At 36.7% G+C, this 16,329-nt stretch overlaps 1 protein-coding gene across 3 annotated transcripts; it reads right to left on the bottom strand.

Moving 5' to 3' along the window:
* Window positions 1-140: 140 nt before the first annotated feature.
* pphln1 (periphilin 1) lies at window positions 141-16,158 on the bottom strand. Of its 3 annotated transcripts, none has more exons than XM_019076370.2 (12): window positions 15,983-16,158; window positions 15,343-15,391; window positions 14,955-15,019; window positions 14,627-14,836; window positions 14,227-14,294; window positions 11,131-11,268; window positions 10,854-11,029; window positions 10,551-10,643; window positions 9,899-9,934; window positions 8,169-8,245; window positions 6,075-6,206; window positions 141-996 (listed from the first exon to the last, which is right to left on the bottom strand). In XM_019076370.2, coding segments are annotated over exons 2-12 (1,191 nt in total). In that variant the 5' UTR covers window positions 15,344-15,391; window positions 15,983-16,158; the 3' UTR covers window positions 141-801. The 3 variants fall into 3 exon arrangements, with proteins under 3 accessions (XP_018931915.2, XP_042577918.1, XP_018931916.2); XM_042721984.1 differs by having other exon boundaries at window positions 16,008-16,151; XM_019076371.2 differs by lacking the exon at window positions 10,551-10,643 and having other exon boundaries at window positions 15,983-16,155.
* Between the last annotated feature and the right edge of the window lie 171 nt (window positions 16,159-16,329).

Here is a 16,329-nt window from a genome sequence, read left to right as displayed (position 1 = left end):
CAACTTGATTTTTCACATTTGTTCATAGGCTGCTTGAGAAATCTAAAAAAATATGATTACTAAACATAGCAACTTTATTTAATTACGAACATGAAATCACAAAAGGGGTTTAAATCAAAAGGAAAAAACATGCATTGTAGTAGGTTCAAGACTCTTTAATACTACACAAAGGAAAAACTACACAAATACTTGTGTTGGGTTTTCACAATATAGTGGCCAGAAAATGTGATTAAAAAAAAAGATGAAAATCCATTATTGTCAGCTGCACAGCTTAACAGTACTACAGATAGCAGCAATTTGCTGAACCCATAAAGATTACTTACCATAATTCATTCTCCAACTTTTCTCATTAGTTTGAATGTAAGTGAATTAATTGGCAACAACATAGAACCCTTTCAGTTTATACACAATTGATCAGAACAAACAGCTTCAAATAGTAAATCTCCTCAGTGGGTTAATAATCTCTATAGCTCCTGCAATTAATAAGGAATAGATCAAACCCTCTTCTGGCACTGCTTTCCTTATGTTTGCCGTCTATTTTTTTTATTTATCTTAATGTTGAAAGGTTACAAAAAGATTATACAACCTAGCATCGACTAGTGTCAATGGATGAACGGAACCACATAAATGAAATACATAAAGACATTTTCCTTGCCCCGTTGCAAACCAGGAAGATTTCTTTTAGGTGGACACTCGGTACACAAAGTACATTGGCCTTTACATTAACCATAAAAAACAATGAAGGACTTGTGTAGGTATAGAGAGGGGGAAAAACTGCTGGTTGAGTAAAATGGGGCCACCTTAGACAGCAGGTTCAGGCTGTCGTACCACCTCATCGAGTTCAGCAATGAAGTTTTTCAAGTCATCAAGACATCGCTCACGGATCTCAATCAGGTTCTCTTTCAGTGGGTTCTGCAGCTGCTTTTCTAAGGTGGGTTCCTTGGCCACCAGCATCTTCACCACCATGCCAAAGGTCTCACAGTCCTGACGATAGACCTATAAAACAGCCCAATGTTTGAAATTATAAAGCTGTAATATTGTCCAACATGTACAATGTGTACACAAATGTCATTGGCAATCCCGAATCACTGCATAACAGTGTATGTTCATGTCTAGTTACTTAGACCTCATTAAACAAGGTTCCTTAAAGTGCGTTAAATGTGGCACTGTAAAATGTGGTTTTCTTTTCCATTTGGCCTTTATGACCAACATAAAAACACATGCCTTGACAAGCTCAGACAACAATTTCTTGACGATAATTCATCCTGGAGCTCACAATAAGATTTTTTTTCTGCTGAGCAAACCATTCAGATATGTATTTACCCTGTTAACATTTTCATTGGCCTTGAAAAATAAATGAAAAGTTGCATTTAACTACATCTTTAAGCAGCAAAGATGCCGCATTACTCTAATTGGAAACAATATACTCTGCTTTTGCTTTATACAAATACATTGTGTTGTCAATCACGGCAGTCTCAAGACCCATCTCAAACAACAGACCATGAAAGCATCTTAAATCAAACTATTTCGGTTCACAAAAGACATGGGGATAGAGAGTGGTTTTGTTGTGTATTTAGGAGAACATTCTGCCTTTCTGATCTGCCATCCAGACGATAGAACTAAGCCCCAAACCAAAACTCTCAGAGCTCAGTTATGTTTACTGTGGTTGGATAATCAAACACTTCTGGACATCAAAGCAATGCTTCAGACCCAGGGAAGACTGCATAACCTCTGCAATTACCTTCACTCACACACAGCCCTCAGGACATGTAACTTAAAGCTGGAGATCATATCTTGAAATTTACTCTACAATTTACATCAGGAGACTGTAACGACTAAACGATGGCACGGAGCAACACAATGCACCCAGCCAAAACTGAAAGAAACTGATGGTTAAACATCTCACCAGTTTCCAACATGGCCCTGGCATTACATAACCGTACAACAACATCTGGAAGTACTTAAAATATAACAGGAACTTAAAACTTTAAAAAGACAATGCGTATCTTCCATGGTTCCTGCTACCTGCCCCCACAAGTCTGGAAAAGAAATGTGGCCACCCAACTAATTGTGCTGACTAATAATTTTTGCAGTGAGCTCATTAGCTTCTAACATAAGGGCTCTTTCCCATGGCTGAGTTCCTGGTTCCAGGAATCACCGAGGCCCACACACAAAGCCCAGAGTTCTTGTGTGAGAACTGCCTCTAATAGTCATTAAGTCAAATAGGTTCAATGAGAAGACTCTAATAGTCAATTAGAACATTCCAGAATAGAATGGACAAATGATGTAGAAAGGAAGTACTCAGAAGCCTGAGGCTGCAGGTTAAGAGACTGCAGTTAAATAGTCAATCTGTGTGACTGTTTAAATTGCATTAACGCTCAGCAAATAAACCTGGTTGCTGGAGCCTTGTAGCATATATGCTTTTTTTAAGAAACAGGTTGAAATTAATGTTAGTTATAAATTTAGATCAGTACTATATACTAAACAAATAAGAGTTTAAACTAGTAGTAATATGGTAGCGGTAGCAGTGCTTGCTTTTGCAAAACTTGCTGCCACAATGTCAAGTTGTGTGAAGTTTCCAGGATGTTATGTGGTTGCTAAGGTGTTCTGAATGGTTTTTAGGTGGATGTTTACTGGTCCAAGCCAATAGAGCTCGTGCCTTAAGGCGAAATCACAGCAAAATTCCAGAAAACTTTTGCAGACAAAAAGATGCATTGTTCACAGTCAATATGCACTCCTGAATGCATATCACTGTTTGCTGATGTAACGAGTTTGCATGAAAAACTTGAATGAGAAATCTGCATGGTCGAATTCCAAAATCGCACCGCTGCATTTTAACTGAAATTTTAGCAAGCAACAGTAAATGTGACCACATCTTTATATTCTCCAATATTTACGATTATTTTTTTTTTGCCCGTTTTATTTAATCTTAAATCAGATAGGAGTTACAGATCCTGGCCCTGCAAGAGGAAGTCAGTACACAAGATTCCCATGAATAACTGAGAGTCCATGTGGGTGTTAACTGTATGTGTGGCCTAGAATTAAATTCAAATTAGATGAGAAGAGGGGGTTATGGTACTGTTATCGCAATGTCATCTGAGTACAATAGAAAAAACTCCTTGGTACATAATAAACGACTACTAAACTCAGTAAGCAGGAATGATCTGAAGCAGAGGTTAACAGGAAGTTCTGAAAGACCACTTTTTTTAAAAGCAAATGTATTCTTTTTGCAACACTTTTTCTGCTGCTTTCTAATGATCAGATTAAACATTTTAATAGTATCAGTTGTGATTCTAATTCATATAGCTATGATGTCCTTTTATGAGATAACCTTGAACATACAAAGCCACCATAGCCACACTGAGATTAAATAATTCAGAACAATGCAAAGAATGCTGGGAAGCGATTTCCTAGTGCATGCTCTACTTCTATAGACTTCCTGTGAACCCCACCTCTGTCACCCAATCAAACAGGAAAGCTGAACAGGACCTAGAGAGTGTGTGTGTGTTCTTGTTCAGCCTTTCATGTGCCATTTTTGTACTGTGGGAGGCTGATTCCTGATTCCGGGTAAAGATAGCAGAGAATTATTCAGGAAGGGCGGGAAAGACAAGGAGGGAAAGTGGGAAAGTATCTATACACTAATAACTTTCAGAGTGGTTCAGCGAAAGTTCAGTTCTAGTTGTGTAAGACCAAAGTTAGGTTTAGTTAAATTGCTTGTGAATTGAATTTTCAAGAAATTTACTATACATACATTAGCATATAGATGAGCCCAAGCATATGGACTAAAAACCACACAGCGCTAATTTACAATCCCAAATAACTGTTAAGGATGCATATTCACCTTAATATAGTATACTCTAATGCCTGTGTTATGGAACAGGAGCATAGAAAACCTAAGCATAGCAAAACATCATGAGAGGGTAATGGTCTTTAGGGGCAACTGTGTGTATTAGTCTATTATTTTATTTGATCTGACATTTTTAGATCAGAAACATCAAATGCGATTAAAGAACGAAGGAATCAAGCATCCCTGATGGACCTCAAAAGCCTTGCTTCAGACCCAGATTAAGCCTCACCGTGGACTGCAGAACTATCACAACAAAGATGCCCTACTTACAGTACTTTAGCAGTAAGGAATTCAGTCTCGTTAAAAACACACGGGCTCATCTGTAAAATAAACGTCTTGCTGGTCAAAACAAAACAATCAAGAGCGAACTAGATTCCTCTTTGAGCTTGACTTGAACTGAACTTGTTTAAAGTATATGCTCTCTGCCAAGATGAAACAATAAAAAAAGACCATAAGGCTGAACAGACAGAAACAAAAAACAAAAAGTTTAACCATAAATTATACTTCTTTGGTGTAACAATTTTGAAGAATTGCACTGGTCGGTCTTTTCCATTTAATTGGTCCCCATGTGTATGAGGCTTTCACGCAACAAAATGGATGCATAAGCACCATAAAGAATCAAGTGACACTATACTTCGCTATACTTCAAGGTTTCTGAAGCCATATGATAGCGCATCATGGATAGAAAAACTAAACTTGAAGTCATTATTTACTGAATTCTTCAGTAAAACGTTAAATGTTGTAAACAGACCATTGAGTCAGTGTTGAACTCAAGAATCAGATGATGAAAATGGTCTGTATGAGCTAGTTTCCATGTCTTCTGAAACCATATGATGGCATACAAGCAAGAAAACCACTGATCAGTCCAACTCATGAATTAATGATTCAGATAAGTTTTGAGTGCAGAAAACAAAAGATTAAACACAAGAACAATTCTTTGTCCAATCACATAAACTCTCACGTTTGAATCAAGGAACGTGAGATTTTATGTGATTGGACAAAGAATTGTTCTTGTATGTTTAATCTTTTGTTTTCTGCACTCAAAACTTATCTGAATCATTAATTCATGAGTTGGACTGATCAGTGGTTTTCTTGCTTGTACGCCATCATATGGTTTCAGAAGACATGGAAACTAGCTCATACAGACCATTTTTATGATGCTTTGACGCTTAAAATATTCGAGTTTGTTATTATCAACTCAATTTTATTGCATGGAAAAGAGCAACTGGCGCATTATTCAAAATTTCTACTTTCTACCTTTAGATGTATATTGTTTAAGTGTATAGAAACCAAAAAACGTGCTGTATAGTGCATGCCAGCTAAATGTTTGTTGAAAAAAGGTAAAGTGCAGAGTGTAGAGATGGCTAGACCAGATTGAAGGAGAAGCTAAACATCTGGTGGACACTTAATCAGAAACAACACACACACTTTGTGAAATAACAGGCTTTGGCCTGAAAAGCATCCAAACACTGTCACTGAAATATGCGCGTTCAGGGCAAATCAAAACACACTTCGACTTCCACTTCAAAAGAAGTGCAGGAAAATAATAAAATCCTGAACAAATTACAGAAATGTAGATCTGTCTGTCATTTATGCAGGAAAAGATGCTTAAGTGATCGAGAATACAAAGAGCTATTCAAACACTAAAACTGATTCAAAGGGCTTCCTGTCAATTTGTTTTCGATATGTAAATAACCCAATAAAGCTCAAGGTTGGGTCAAAAGCTGACATTTAAAGCTGTGCATCGTCAGCAGCTATTGAGCCAAAGACTTGTGCTCAACAGGAGGGCTGGCTCACCACTCCTGTGGGATCCTATCTTTCATTTAATAGGGCCAGTAAAGAAGAGGAGGAGAGAGAGCAGGAACTTTATTATGATCGTTCTGAACTTGTACTTGTGAGATAGTGTGTGTTTTACCTTTGTATCTCCTTAGTAAATGTGATGGTCGAAAAAGTACTCAGAAGAACTCAAAATGATTTTTTAAATGATGTTGTTGAATTTAATAAATGCTGTACTGTACTCTTTCAATGCTTTAAATAACCTAAAATGTAAATAGTTAAACTCTTTCTGGCAACCCTATTAATAATATAAAGCATCCTGAAAAGGAGCCATTAAAACAAGTATGTGGCCATTAAAAAAAATGGCAACACACTTTTCCTAACTATTTTAGACACTCTCAGAACTATGGAAGAAGAAAAGCTCCAAATCGATTTTTGGCGTTTCTCAAACCTTCTCAATTTCCCGAGCCTTGGCAGCAATAGCTTGAGCTCGTCTCTCTTGAAAGTCGTCCATGACAGAGGAAGCTTCATCTACGGTGGGTGGAACTTCATCTGTGGGCCCTTCCACCATTGTCATGTCCTCCTGCAGTACACAGGACAAGGCACTTTTAAAGGCTAGATTAATCCAGAAACATGTCCAGAGTAAAACACCCCAACAAATGCTGGAAATCAACATTCAGGAAAGTCCTGTTTTCTCCAAAACAGAAAAGAGGAAAAGTTCTCCTAATGCAGAACAACGTCATTGCATGACAGAATGGAAACAAGTCCAAAAAAAAGTCTTACAAGTTGGCTCTGTCTATTTAGATCTACGACTTGGACCTACTTGGATACTTTTTTGTCTCAAAAAAAAAAAAAAAAAAAAAAAAAATGAATTGTCCAACACTAATTAACCAAACTCAAACTAATAACAATCATTTGATCTAAATGGGGATAGAAATATATTTAAGACAAGACCTACAAAGGCATTACAAACAAATATGAGCCCACCACAGCAAAATCATCTGTTCTTTGTTCTTCAAAAAATGAATCCCCAAAACAAGTGTGTTTGTTGAACTTAAGAGACCGCCTATCAGGCCGAGTTTACACTGGCAAAGCCTTTTCATCTAAGGCACAAGGTTATGGCTTATGCCCCATGAACAGAGCTATGGAAGAAGATCAAAGGCTGAAGGACTGAGACGTCCACCAACCAGAAACAACTTTCATCTGTACATGGTTCAGAGGTGAATCTAAGTGATCAAACAAAAGAAACTCACACAGGTTCTTTAATAAGGCATTTCATGTCATATTGGCTTGAAACTGAAGCTTGATTCAAACATTCTTGAATCAAAAGACCGATTGAGTACTGAGACAAAACAAAACTGAAATATTTTACAAATTATTTGTATATGTAATCGTATATGTTTGTGTACAACCTCCCACTTCTGTTTCATCCAAATGTGTTTTTCCTTTCCTATCACTCAATATGGGTCACCATCAAATACAAAAATAATGTCCTAAATATCTATCAGTTATGTATCTACCAATTAAGTATTATAAATGGTAATATTTTATTATAAAACAATTTATATATAAATATAATGTTAATACACATAATTAGTTATAATTTATAATAGATATATTTTATTTATTATTAAAAATTTTTTTAACATATTTAAAAAATATTTTTGAACATCACACATTTACAATACACCGTTCATTTTTTCTGGTGTTGCTAAGTATTTATTCTACCTCAACTATTAAAACTATTAAAATATCTAAAAATCCTGAACAATTTCTTTACAGTTTGGGTGACAGAGCTGACATATTACATTTGTGACACTTAAAATGCACACACAATTACCTATTTTTAAAATATTAAAAAATAAAAATTATAAACAAAAACTTAAAAATAATAGTAAAATTAGTTTTTCCTCAAGCTTTTTAAGTAAGGAAAGCCAACGTTTTGGGTATCAGTGAAAAAGCTAGTTTGCATTACAAATAAAAGAATAAAATATTCACAGAGGAGAGTTTTTATGTTCACCATGATTATTCTCGGATTCGGTTCACCTAAACACAAAAAAAAAGGAAAAAGAAGAGAGTACATGTACAAGAAACAGTTAAACCAAATTATTTTAGGCTCTCAGTGCTCCCTAGAGTATGTCAAGAGTGCTCTGAGCCTCCGATAAGATCTTGTGATAAAGCAGAGAGTTGAGCTAATGGATTTCTCCCTCTTTTTTTAGCCTTGCTGCGGCCTGGGTGGCCCAGTGATGTCCATGACTCTCCTTCAGTGACCCGCCGTGTTTTGTGTCAGTACCGGGCTTACAGTCTGAATAAACACGACATGGACCGCTTGCCTTTCATATGCCAAACAGTACCCTTTAAAACCCATCATATGAGAGAGAGGAAAGCGCAAGCAAACAGCTTTTCAAAAAGAAGGAAGAAATCTCCAGTTTTTTCACCATCAGCTGAAATTGCTGGCATGTCCCACTTATTATTATTTTAGCGGATGAAAGGGAGTGTTCTGGTAAGCACATCTGTTTGGGAGCAGTGTGTGTGTGCGACTCACCTTACTGGCTGATACGGAGCTATGGGGAGAACCGTCTCGTGATGCACTCACGGAGGGGCCGGGGGGCCTTTCCCTGTCTGTAGAAGATGAAAGACTGGGATCAGAACATAAGAAACAAAGCATCTGTTGTAGGACGCAAGCCAACAATGCAGCTATAGTTGGACGTGGATCAACATCCCCCAGAAAGCCATGGAATATGGCCTTGCTTGACTCATTTGGTGCCATAAACGTTTTCACATGCTGGAACGGATCCTGCTCGCTTTCCGAACATCCAGCTGGCGTGCAGAACCAGGTGGTTCCCTCACTGCCGATCAGGGTACTTCCCTGCAGGCAAACCGCAGCCAGGTGCCTGCAGTGTCACCCTGTGACCCTCTCCGTGTGAGCTGTGTGCTCAACACCTACGGATTCGTTCGGCAAGAGATGAAGGAATGCTCGCTAAATTGATTTGGAGCAGAGAGAAGCCTATAACCAGAAGTTCTGTTTAGATTTATACAGATTTAAGATTCCAGTCTAAATCTCCTTGCTACGTATGCATGCACATCAAACATCTGGCAAAGAAAAGCAAAAAGGGAACGGATGAAAGCTAGAGAAAAAGGAAAGGTTTAGCAATCAGACACACTCCTGTGGCCTTTTACGAACCCTGGCCAAAGGAAGTGCGAGGTTAGCAGACAAACAAAATGAGGCTCTACGATGGTGCGATTAGCAACGCTTTCTCTCAAGTTACTGTGACTGCAGGCTGACCTTTAACTTATAAAGCAAAGCGAAACAAAATCTCCTTGTGTGTGAGCCATAAACATTCTCTATCAGGATTCAAGAGCAATATGATTTTTCTTCATGTTTTGGTTTCCAAAATATTCATATAAAATGGTACCCTGGTGACTGAATAACTAGGTACACTACCATTCAAAAGTTTGGGCAGTTTCTTTTTTTGTTGTTTTTGAAAGTTAATACTTTTAACCAGCAAGGATGCATTAAATTCATCAAACAAGAAAGTAAACGATTGCTATTTTAAATAAATATCACTCTTTTGAACTTTATATTCAAATAATCAGTGTATCAGTTTACACAAAAACATTGAGCAGAACAACTGTTTTCAATGTTGATAATATTAAGAAAAGTTTCGTGAGGACCAACAGAGTATATTAGAATGATTTCTGATAGATCATGTGTTAATGAAGACTGGAGTAACAGCTGCTGAAAATTCAGCTTTATTACATTTTAAAATATAAGATAAAACATTTATTTTATACAGTATTTTATACAGTAAAAATATTACACAATAGTACTTCTTTACTGCATTTTTCATCAAATAAATGCAGCCTTGGTGCACATAAGACACTTACTTTAAATTTTTTTTTAATAATTTTACCAACCCCAAACTTTTTAACAGTACTATTATCTGCATGCAATTTAATTTCTTTGGAAAGTAGCCATGTCATTATTGGAAAAATATAGTCAACCAATCATAATTGCAAAATAAACCACACTGTTGTGTTTATTTATATCCAGTGATGTGTCCGCCTGCATGTTATCCAGTAAAAAGATGAACATTTATATTATTTAATTTCTCTCCATGAGTTCCATTAAGCTTTGTTAAATTGTTTTAGCAAAAAAATATTTTGTTAGACTAAATTACCATTTTTCTAAATTTAATTAATGCAGGCTATCTGATGTATAATTAATATGACCAGATAATCTACATGCCCCCAGAATGACAATGTTTAACTCACCCGGTCCCCTGCCTGGCCCAAACGGCTCCTCAAATCCTGAAACACAGGAAAACATTTTTGTATATCATCATCATATAAAAATACAATAAAAAAACGGTACAAAAACAATATTTTTTAGTGAGCAATATTTCAGGTGTTTTTGATGCATATCTTTGATCCCATGCAAGCCTGCTCCATCTTTTCACAGCAGCATAATCTTGGGACGCTCACTTGGGGTATGTTAACCCAAACACGTGCATCCAATATTGGCTGCTAGAAGCGTTGCTCTGGAGCTTTTTACTGAGGATCTCATTATAGTAACAGAGAACAGCGAAACAAACACAGATGGGAGTCTTTATTAGGACAGGCTCTGAGTGACATCATCTGTGATCGGAGGTCTGCGGTGGACGCTTGGGTACAGTCATGTCCAAGCCTGTCTGTTTTCAAACACGACAACTCAAATCAAACCTGTCTGGGAAGCATTTAGGATGTTTAGCTAGTTTATATGAAAAATAAAGCAACCAGGGAAGGTCTTTCCACTCTGCAGCTGGGTGAATTAAAATGTGCTTGCGTGCAAATTAGTCATGAAAGCCCTTAAATCAATCAACAGGCTTTTACATGTTTCAAATAGTCCACGTCAGGTCAAAGACTACACTTCAAGCTGTGCACTGACCCTTTGCATCGTCTAGAGTCTGTGTGTGTGGGAGATCCCGCCAATGAGATTTCTCCAAGTGAAATGCAGAGAGGTTTGGCAGACTGTCTATACCTGCGAACACCACTGGCATTAAACAATGTTGAGTTGTTGTTGAAATGTTGAGGTCATAAACTCCACCATGCATTATTATACATGTGTGTATAATAAGTATATACACTTCCATTCTAAACCCAAAAATTTGAACAGTGATGTATATAACTCAAAACCAAAGAAATACTAAGTAGTGATTGAACAGGCATTTTGACTGAAGATTTTTCATACTTTTCCCCTGCTGAGGCGGGAAAGGATGCACTTTGCCCCGCTCTGGTGAGTAGCTGCGGCTGCTTATGCTGGACCCCGACCGGCTGTGAGGGGAAGGGGGGACGTCCCGCCGAGCTGGAGAGCGCTCACGTACTGGTGGGAACGGCGCCTTTCTTCTCAAGTTGTCCCGCTCCTCCCTGTAAGAGAGATGAGCACAGATACGCAAAGTTTTCTTGAGTATCTGTTCCCTATTAGAATAACATGGGGCACTTTACTTTTAACGTATGTGAATACAAACCCCCGGTCCAGGTTCATTATGGCCTGTATGAGGGTGTCGTCTCCTGCATCAGGGGCTATTGTAGGCAGAGACCTGGGTGGAGGAGGGTGAGCACCCAGGACTCGAGCATTTGGGGGAGGACCAGCACGACTGCTCGGTCTGAAGCAGGAAAAAAAAAATTAAGACAAATATTTACATTCACATTATGGATTAGAGTTATTAAGCATACATTTTATTTTCTCATTAAACATTTTTTTTTAAACACACTAAACCAAAATAATAATAATAGTAATAAAAATAAATAAATAAGGTATGATGGTAAAAAAGTACAAATCTATTTGAGCTTTGCAATCACAGGTATAAATTGCATTTTAAAATAACCTTAAACATTTTTAAACATACTTAACCAAAACAAATTCAGTTAACAAAAAAAAAAAAAAAAAAAAAGAAGGAAAAAAAAAAGAAAAAATTCAGCTGACAAATATTTGCATTCACATTATGGATAAGAATGATTAAGCATACATTATTTTCTCATTAAATATTTTTAAACACACTAAACAAAAAATAATAATAATGAAATAATAATGAAATAAATAAGATGGCAAAAAAGTAAAAATCATAGGTATAAATTACATTTTAAAATAACATTAAACATACTAAACCAAGTATGTTTAAGTATTTTTAAACAAACTAAACCAAAACAAATTAATTTAACAAAAAAGTAACAAAAAATCTAATTCAGCTTTGCAATCACAGGAATAGTCAAATTGAAAATATATTAAAACAAGAAAGAGAACTTATTGTAACAATATTTCACAATGTCACTTATTAAATATTTTGTAAAATATATACTGGACCAAAATTGACAAAATTAGTCAAAACATAAGCAAAATTAAGAAAAGATTACCAAAAATGAAAACCAAAAATGGTTTAAAAATAAGTAAATAGTGTGGTTTAAATGGTTGTCCACTGTCCTCTGACAGGTTAAGAAGGGGGTTAAAGTGGGGACAATCTGTTAATCTTAAGATGCTTGTTTATATGAACCATGCCCTGTAGGGTCAGATGCTGAGTGTGTTGAGATGAAGGGTCAAGGGAGAGGAGACGAGGTATTTCCACCGGCCTCATTTCAATTAATCATCTTTTGTATGTATCATACACATATTTCCATAACACATATGACTGACTTATATTTTTATATATTTTGAAGGATGTTTTAATTGTTTTGTCCATATAATGAAAATCAGTGAGGTTCAAAACAACATTGGACCAATGTATGTCAATATTATGAAAATCAGTGAGGTTCAAAACAACATTGGACCAATGTATGAAAAAAAAAAAAAAAAAAAACTTTTGCATTTTCATTTTTGGATGAAGTAACCCTTGTTGTGTTAAAAGACTTTTACTGGCTAATAAATATTCAGAAAAGCAGGGACAGAATACATTCTGGTACACTGGTCCTGATGACGAAGAGGAGATTCTCTTCAACTAGTTTCCCCACTGGGCTCATTCATTTAAGACTGTACCTATTTGTGTAAGGACCAAGCCAGAGGCTTCACATCCTGCTTGTAAAAAGCAACTCAATATAAACTGCACAAAGAGGAGGGCAAAACAAGGCTTGTAAAAAGTTGCAGCGCTGCCTGACAGAGCAGTATCGCAGCTCTGCCGAGTCTGCCCGCAACCAAGACATTCATTAACACACATCTGTTCTAGCGGCAGTAAAACCCCTTCAGTTTACTCTGCTCCCCCTCGACTCGCTTTCCCTGCCAGGGCCCTCCGGTCGCGCAGGCCGATTACGTGGCACTTATACGGCCTGCCGCACAGGCGAGAGGGAGGACGTAAAAGACTCACAGGCACCTGGTCCGAGTGACCCTGGCCTGAACCACAAACACACACGACAATATGTCCGCACACAGTGACCTCACAAAACTTTAATGACCCTCACATCTGTTTGAAGTGCAGGTGACCCTGTCTGCCCTGGACTAACAAAGTAAATTACCACATGTCTGTCTTTACTGGCAATATGAAGCTAGGATATTACCCCAAGCCAAAAAAGGTTAACATCTCACTACCAATCACAACAGATTAAAGCACTGAAAAGGTCAAAACAGGTACTTTAAAGCATGTTTGACAAGCACGATTATTCGAATTAGTGGGAAAATGTTTTATAGAACCATATAAAGGACATTCTTTCAAAACTGAGTCTAGTCTAGTCGAGTCTAACTACAAAAGCGCATCCAAATGGTAAGAAAGGGCCAAAATCTACTTTTCTCACACACACACATAAAAACATTAAATTTTTCAGTGTGTGAAAAATTTTGAATCCTTTGCAAATGTATTCTATTTCTACTTCAAGCAAAATACCGTTTTTTGTACAGACTCTTTGTGTGACAATTTTACCAATAATTAAGAAAACAACGATGTCACCATTTAAAAGTTTTTAATGTTTCTTAGTAGGGGTGTATCAACACCAAGTTCATTTGGCTTCACTCCATTACTGCTGCAAACTGTTGCATTTAATTACCAGAGAGGCAGATTAAGAGATACGGAAAACCACTGGGAAGCTCACTGTGCTCATCCATTTGGCAGAGTGACTGTCTGTGGGTATTTCCATGGGAGCTGAACCACAAAGACCAAACAGAGAATGTAGGACAACTCAGAGTTTGATTTATGCTCCTTATTAACAAACTTTATTTCTTGGCTTCCTTTTGTCTCTTTCTCAGAGTATAAAAACAAGGCATTATAGCTGGAGGGAACACAGCTTGTTTTCTGAAGGAGCAGTTCTGCCATCTGCTGGGGAAATTACATGTGCTTCAATGGACATGTCCACCCTTGACTACATTGCGTTTACACAGTGTATTAAGATCCCAAAATGTGTAATGCGGAAAGGGGATCCAAAATGTTTTAAGGCCACTCAAACCATGTTTGGAGGTTATCTGAAATCCATGTGACCACTTTGCATTTGTAATGTTTGCTAAATCTAATCTGAATACATAAATACAAGAGTGAGTTACTGCCACTATTTCCAAAGAGTAGAGAGAGAGAAAAGATGGCTTAATTTATCCAGAATACACCAGGAATACATTGTTTGCTTTGTAACATTTAGAAGTTATGAAATACCTGAAGTCCATTTGGCGTCCACCTTGCGGCTCCTCTCTCGGCCCTCTGTAGTATGGGAAGTCCTCTTGCTAAGGTGCAAAAAACAAAATTATATGATGAAGAAGTGAGATATACAATTGCAATTGTTGAGCATTTTCCATATCTGAACTTTTTTCCCCTTCTTTTTTTTTAAACCCAATTCAAAACATTCAGGAGTGTACATACATAGTTGTATACCTAAAACAAACATACCTATAACTAACACAAATAACAAAAAATAAAAGGCAGGCAGACACAGTTTTACACATTAAGAATACATTGAAAAAAAAGAAACAAAAAAAGTCAACAAAAATCAATAAATAAATAAAATAAAAATAGATGATGATGAATAATAATACCATATCTGATCTCTAATGCTTACCCTTCGACCGGGTGGTCCACCCCTGTGCTCATTTGGAAATGAGTGATGGCTGTCTCCATGATAACCTCTCTGATCCTCTCCATGGTAGTTACGAGGAGCACCATTTGGGTAAAACCGAGGGGCATCGTATTCAAAGCCACGGCCGTAGTCCTCGTCTGGCCGCCCGAAGGGTGGTCTCCTGTCCCCTTGAGCTTCTCTTGGATATGGACCCTGGAAGATCAAAAAAGCTCAAGAACAGCCGTTTGTCTCACAGCATAAACCAAATATCTGATTGTAGACACCCCCAATAAAAAAATAAAACAAAAATAACTAAATAAATAGTGTTTACCACTCTTCCTGCTTGAAACCGTTCCTCATACATATCTCTAAGATTTCGTTCTCTCCTAAAAGCCACTGAGATATAAAAACATGGACAGAGATGAAATATAAAGATTTAAACCTCAGTAACCATATGCCATTTACACATGAATTATTACATCAGATGAAATGAAATTAAAACAAAATATATGACAACCATCAATAAATAACTCTGTAAATAAATATTGCATAACACTGACAAAAACACTTAATATAAATGACAGCGATATCTTATTACATTTTAATCATATTTACATTTAAAAATAATATAAACATTTTATAATACTTATACAATTTTAATCTTTACGATGTAAATTTTACAAATTTAGAATTTTAGCTCATTTCTCTAAATGACTTACTTTTAGTTTCTGAATGGAAAGCGGTTGTCTTCAGTTGTATGACGGTGATCTATGAACAAATGAGAGGTAAATGAAACAGAAATACAGATGTGACAATACTTATAGCTGTAAGATTATTGTTAGGCCTGTAACAGTTCGTTGCTGTGCAACAAAAATAACGATCAGATACGAGTGAAGTGCAGTGACGAGCCAAACAGGTACAGCTCGCGCACTCGTGACGACAAATAACGTTACTGGATTGACCAATCGGTACCCAGAACTAAACTAGACGTTTCATAATTGAACTGAAATAATATGGTTTTGTCTTTTTTTATTGTGTTATCATCTACTTCCAATATTGTGCTTATCAGACTGAGAAGTTAAAACGCTCACTCACTGTACTCGAAACTTATATTCTATATTTTTTATCAAAGCTATGCAAGAACATTTGATTGCATTTCAGCGTTGTTTGTGCTAAATTCACAGTCAACGAGGGATCAACTCCAATTTATATTGATTTATGTTTTACCCATAAGTGTGCATCTCCAGTCAACAAACTGAAATGTTATGATAAACTAATTCAAACCAGACGCAGTAATACCGTCTTTTACCAGTGTGCATGCATTACACATGCGTAACCCCAGAATAAGCGTTTACATACCGTTTACATTCGTTGTTTGACATACCTCCTGTCAATGTAACACTGTTTGTCTTTTGTAGCCAATTAACTTTTACTAAATAATAATATTTTGAGATGAAACGTGGCGAGACGCTCAGCCAGTGGCTAAACAAACATCCACAGCCACAATCAAAAACACAATGTTTCCGGGTTCAGACCAAATATTTTTAGTTTTTTTTTTTTTCAAAATAAAACCACTCAATCCTAATAAAATAACTGTAAAAAAAAAAAATGTTTTGAAGCTAGTATTCGCCGTATTTTAATTTTAAGACCCTCATGGGTCCCTTTGATTTATATAAGTATCAATTAATTTTGAGAATTTGTTTTGT

The sequence above is a fragment of the Cyprinus carpio genome, chromosome B4, assembly GCF_018340385.1.
Source record: "Cyprinus carpio isolate SPL01 chromosome B4, ASM1834038v1, whole genome shotgun sequence".
Lineage (NCBI taxonomy): Eukaryota > Metazoa > Chordata > Actinopteri > Cypriniformes > Cyprinidae > Cyprinus > Cyprinus carpio.
Note: the sequence above shows the minus strand (reverse complement) of the source record. Positions and strands in the feature narration are given on the sequence as shown.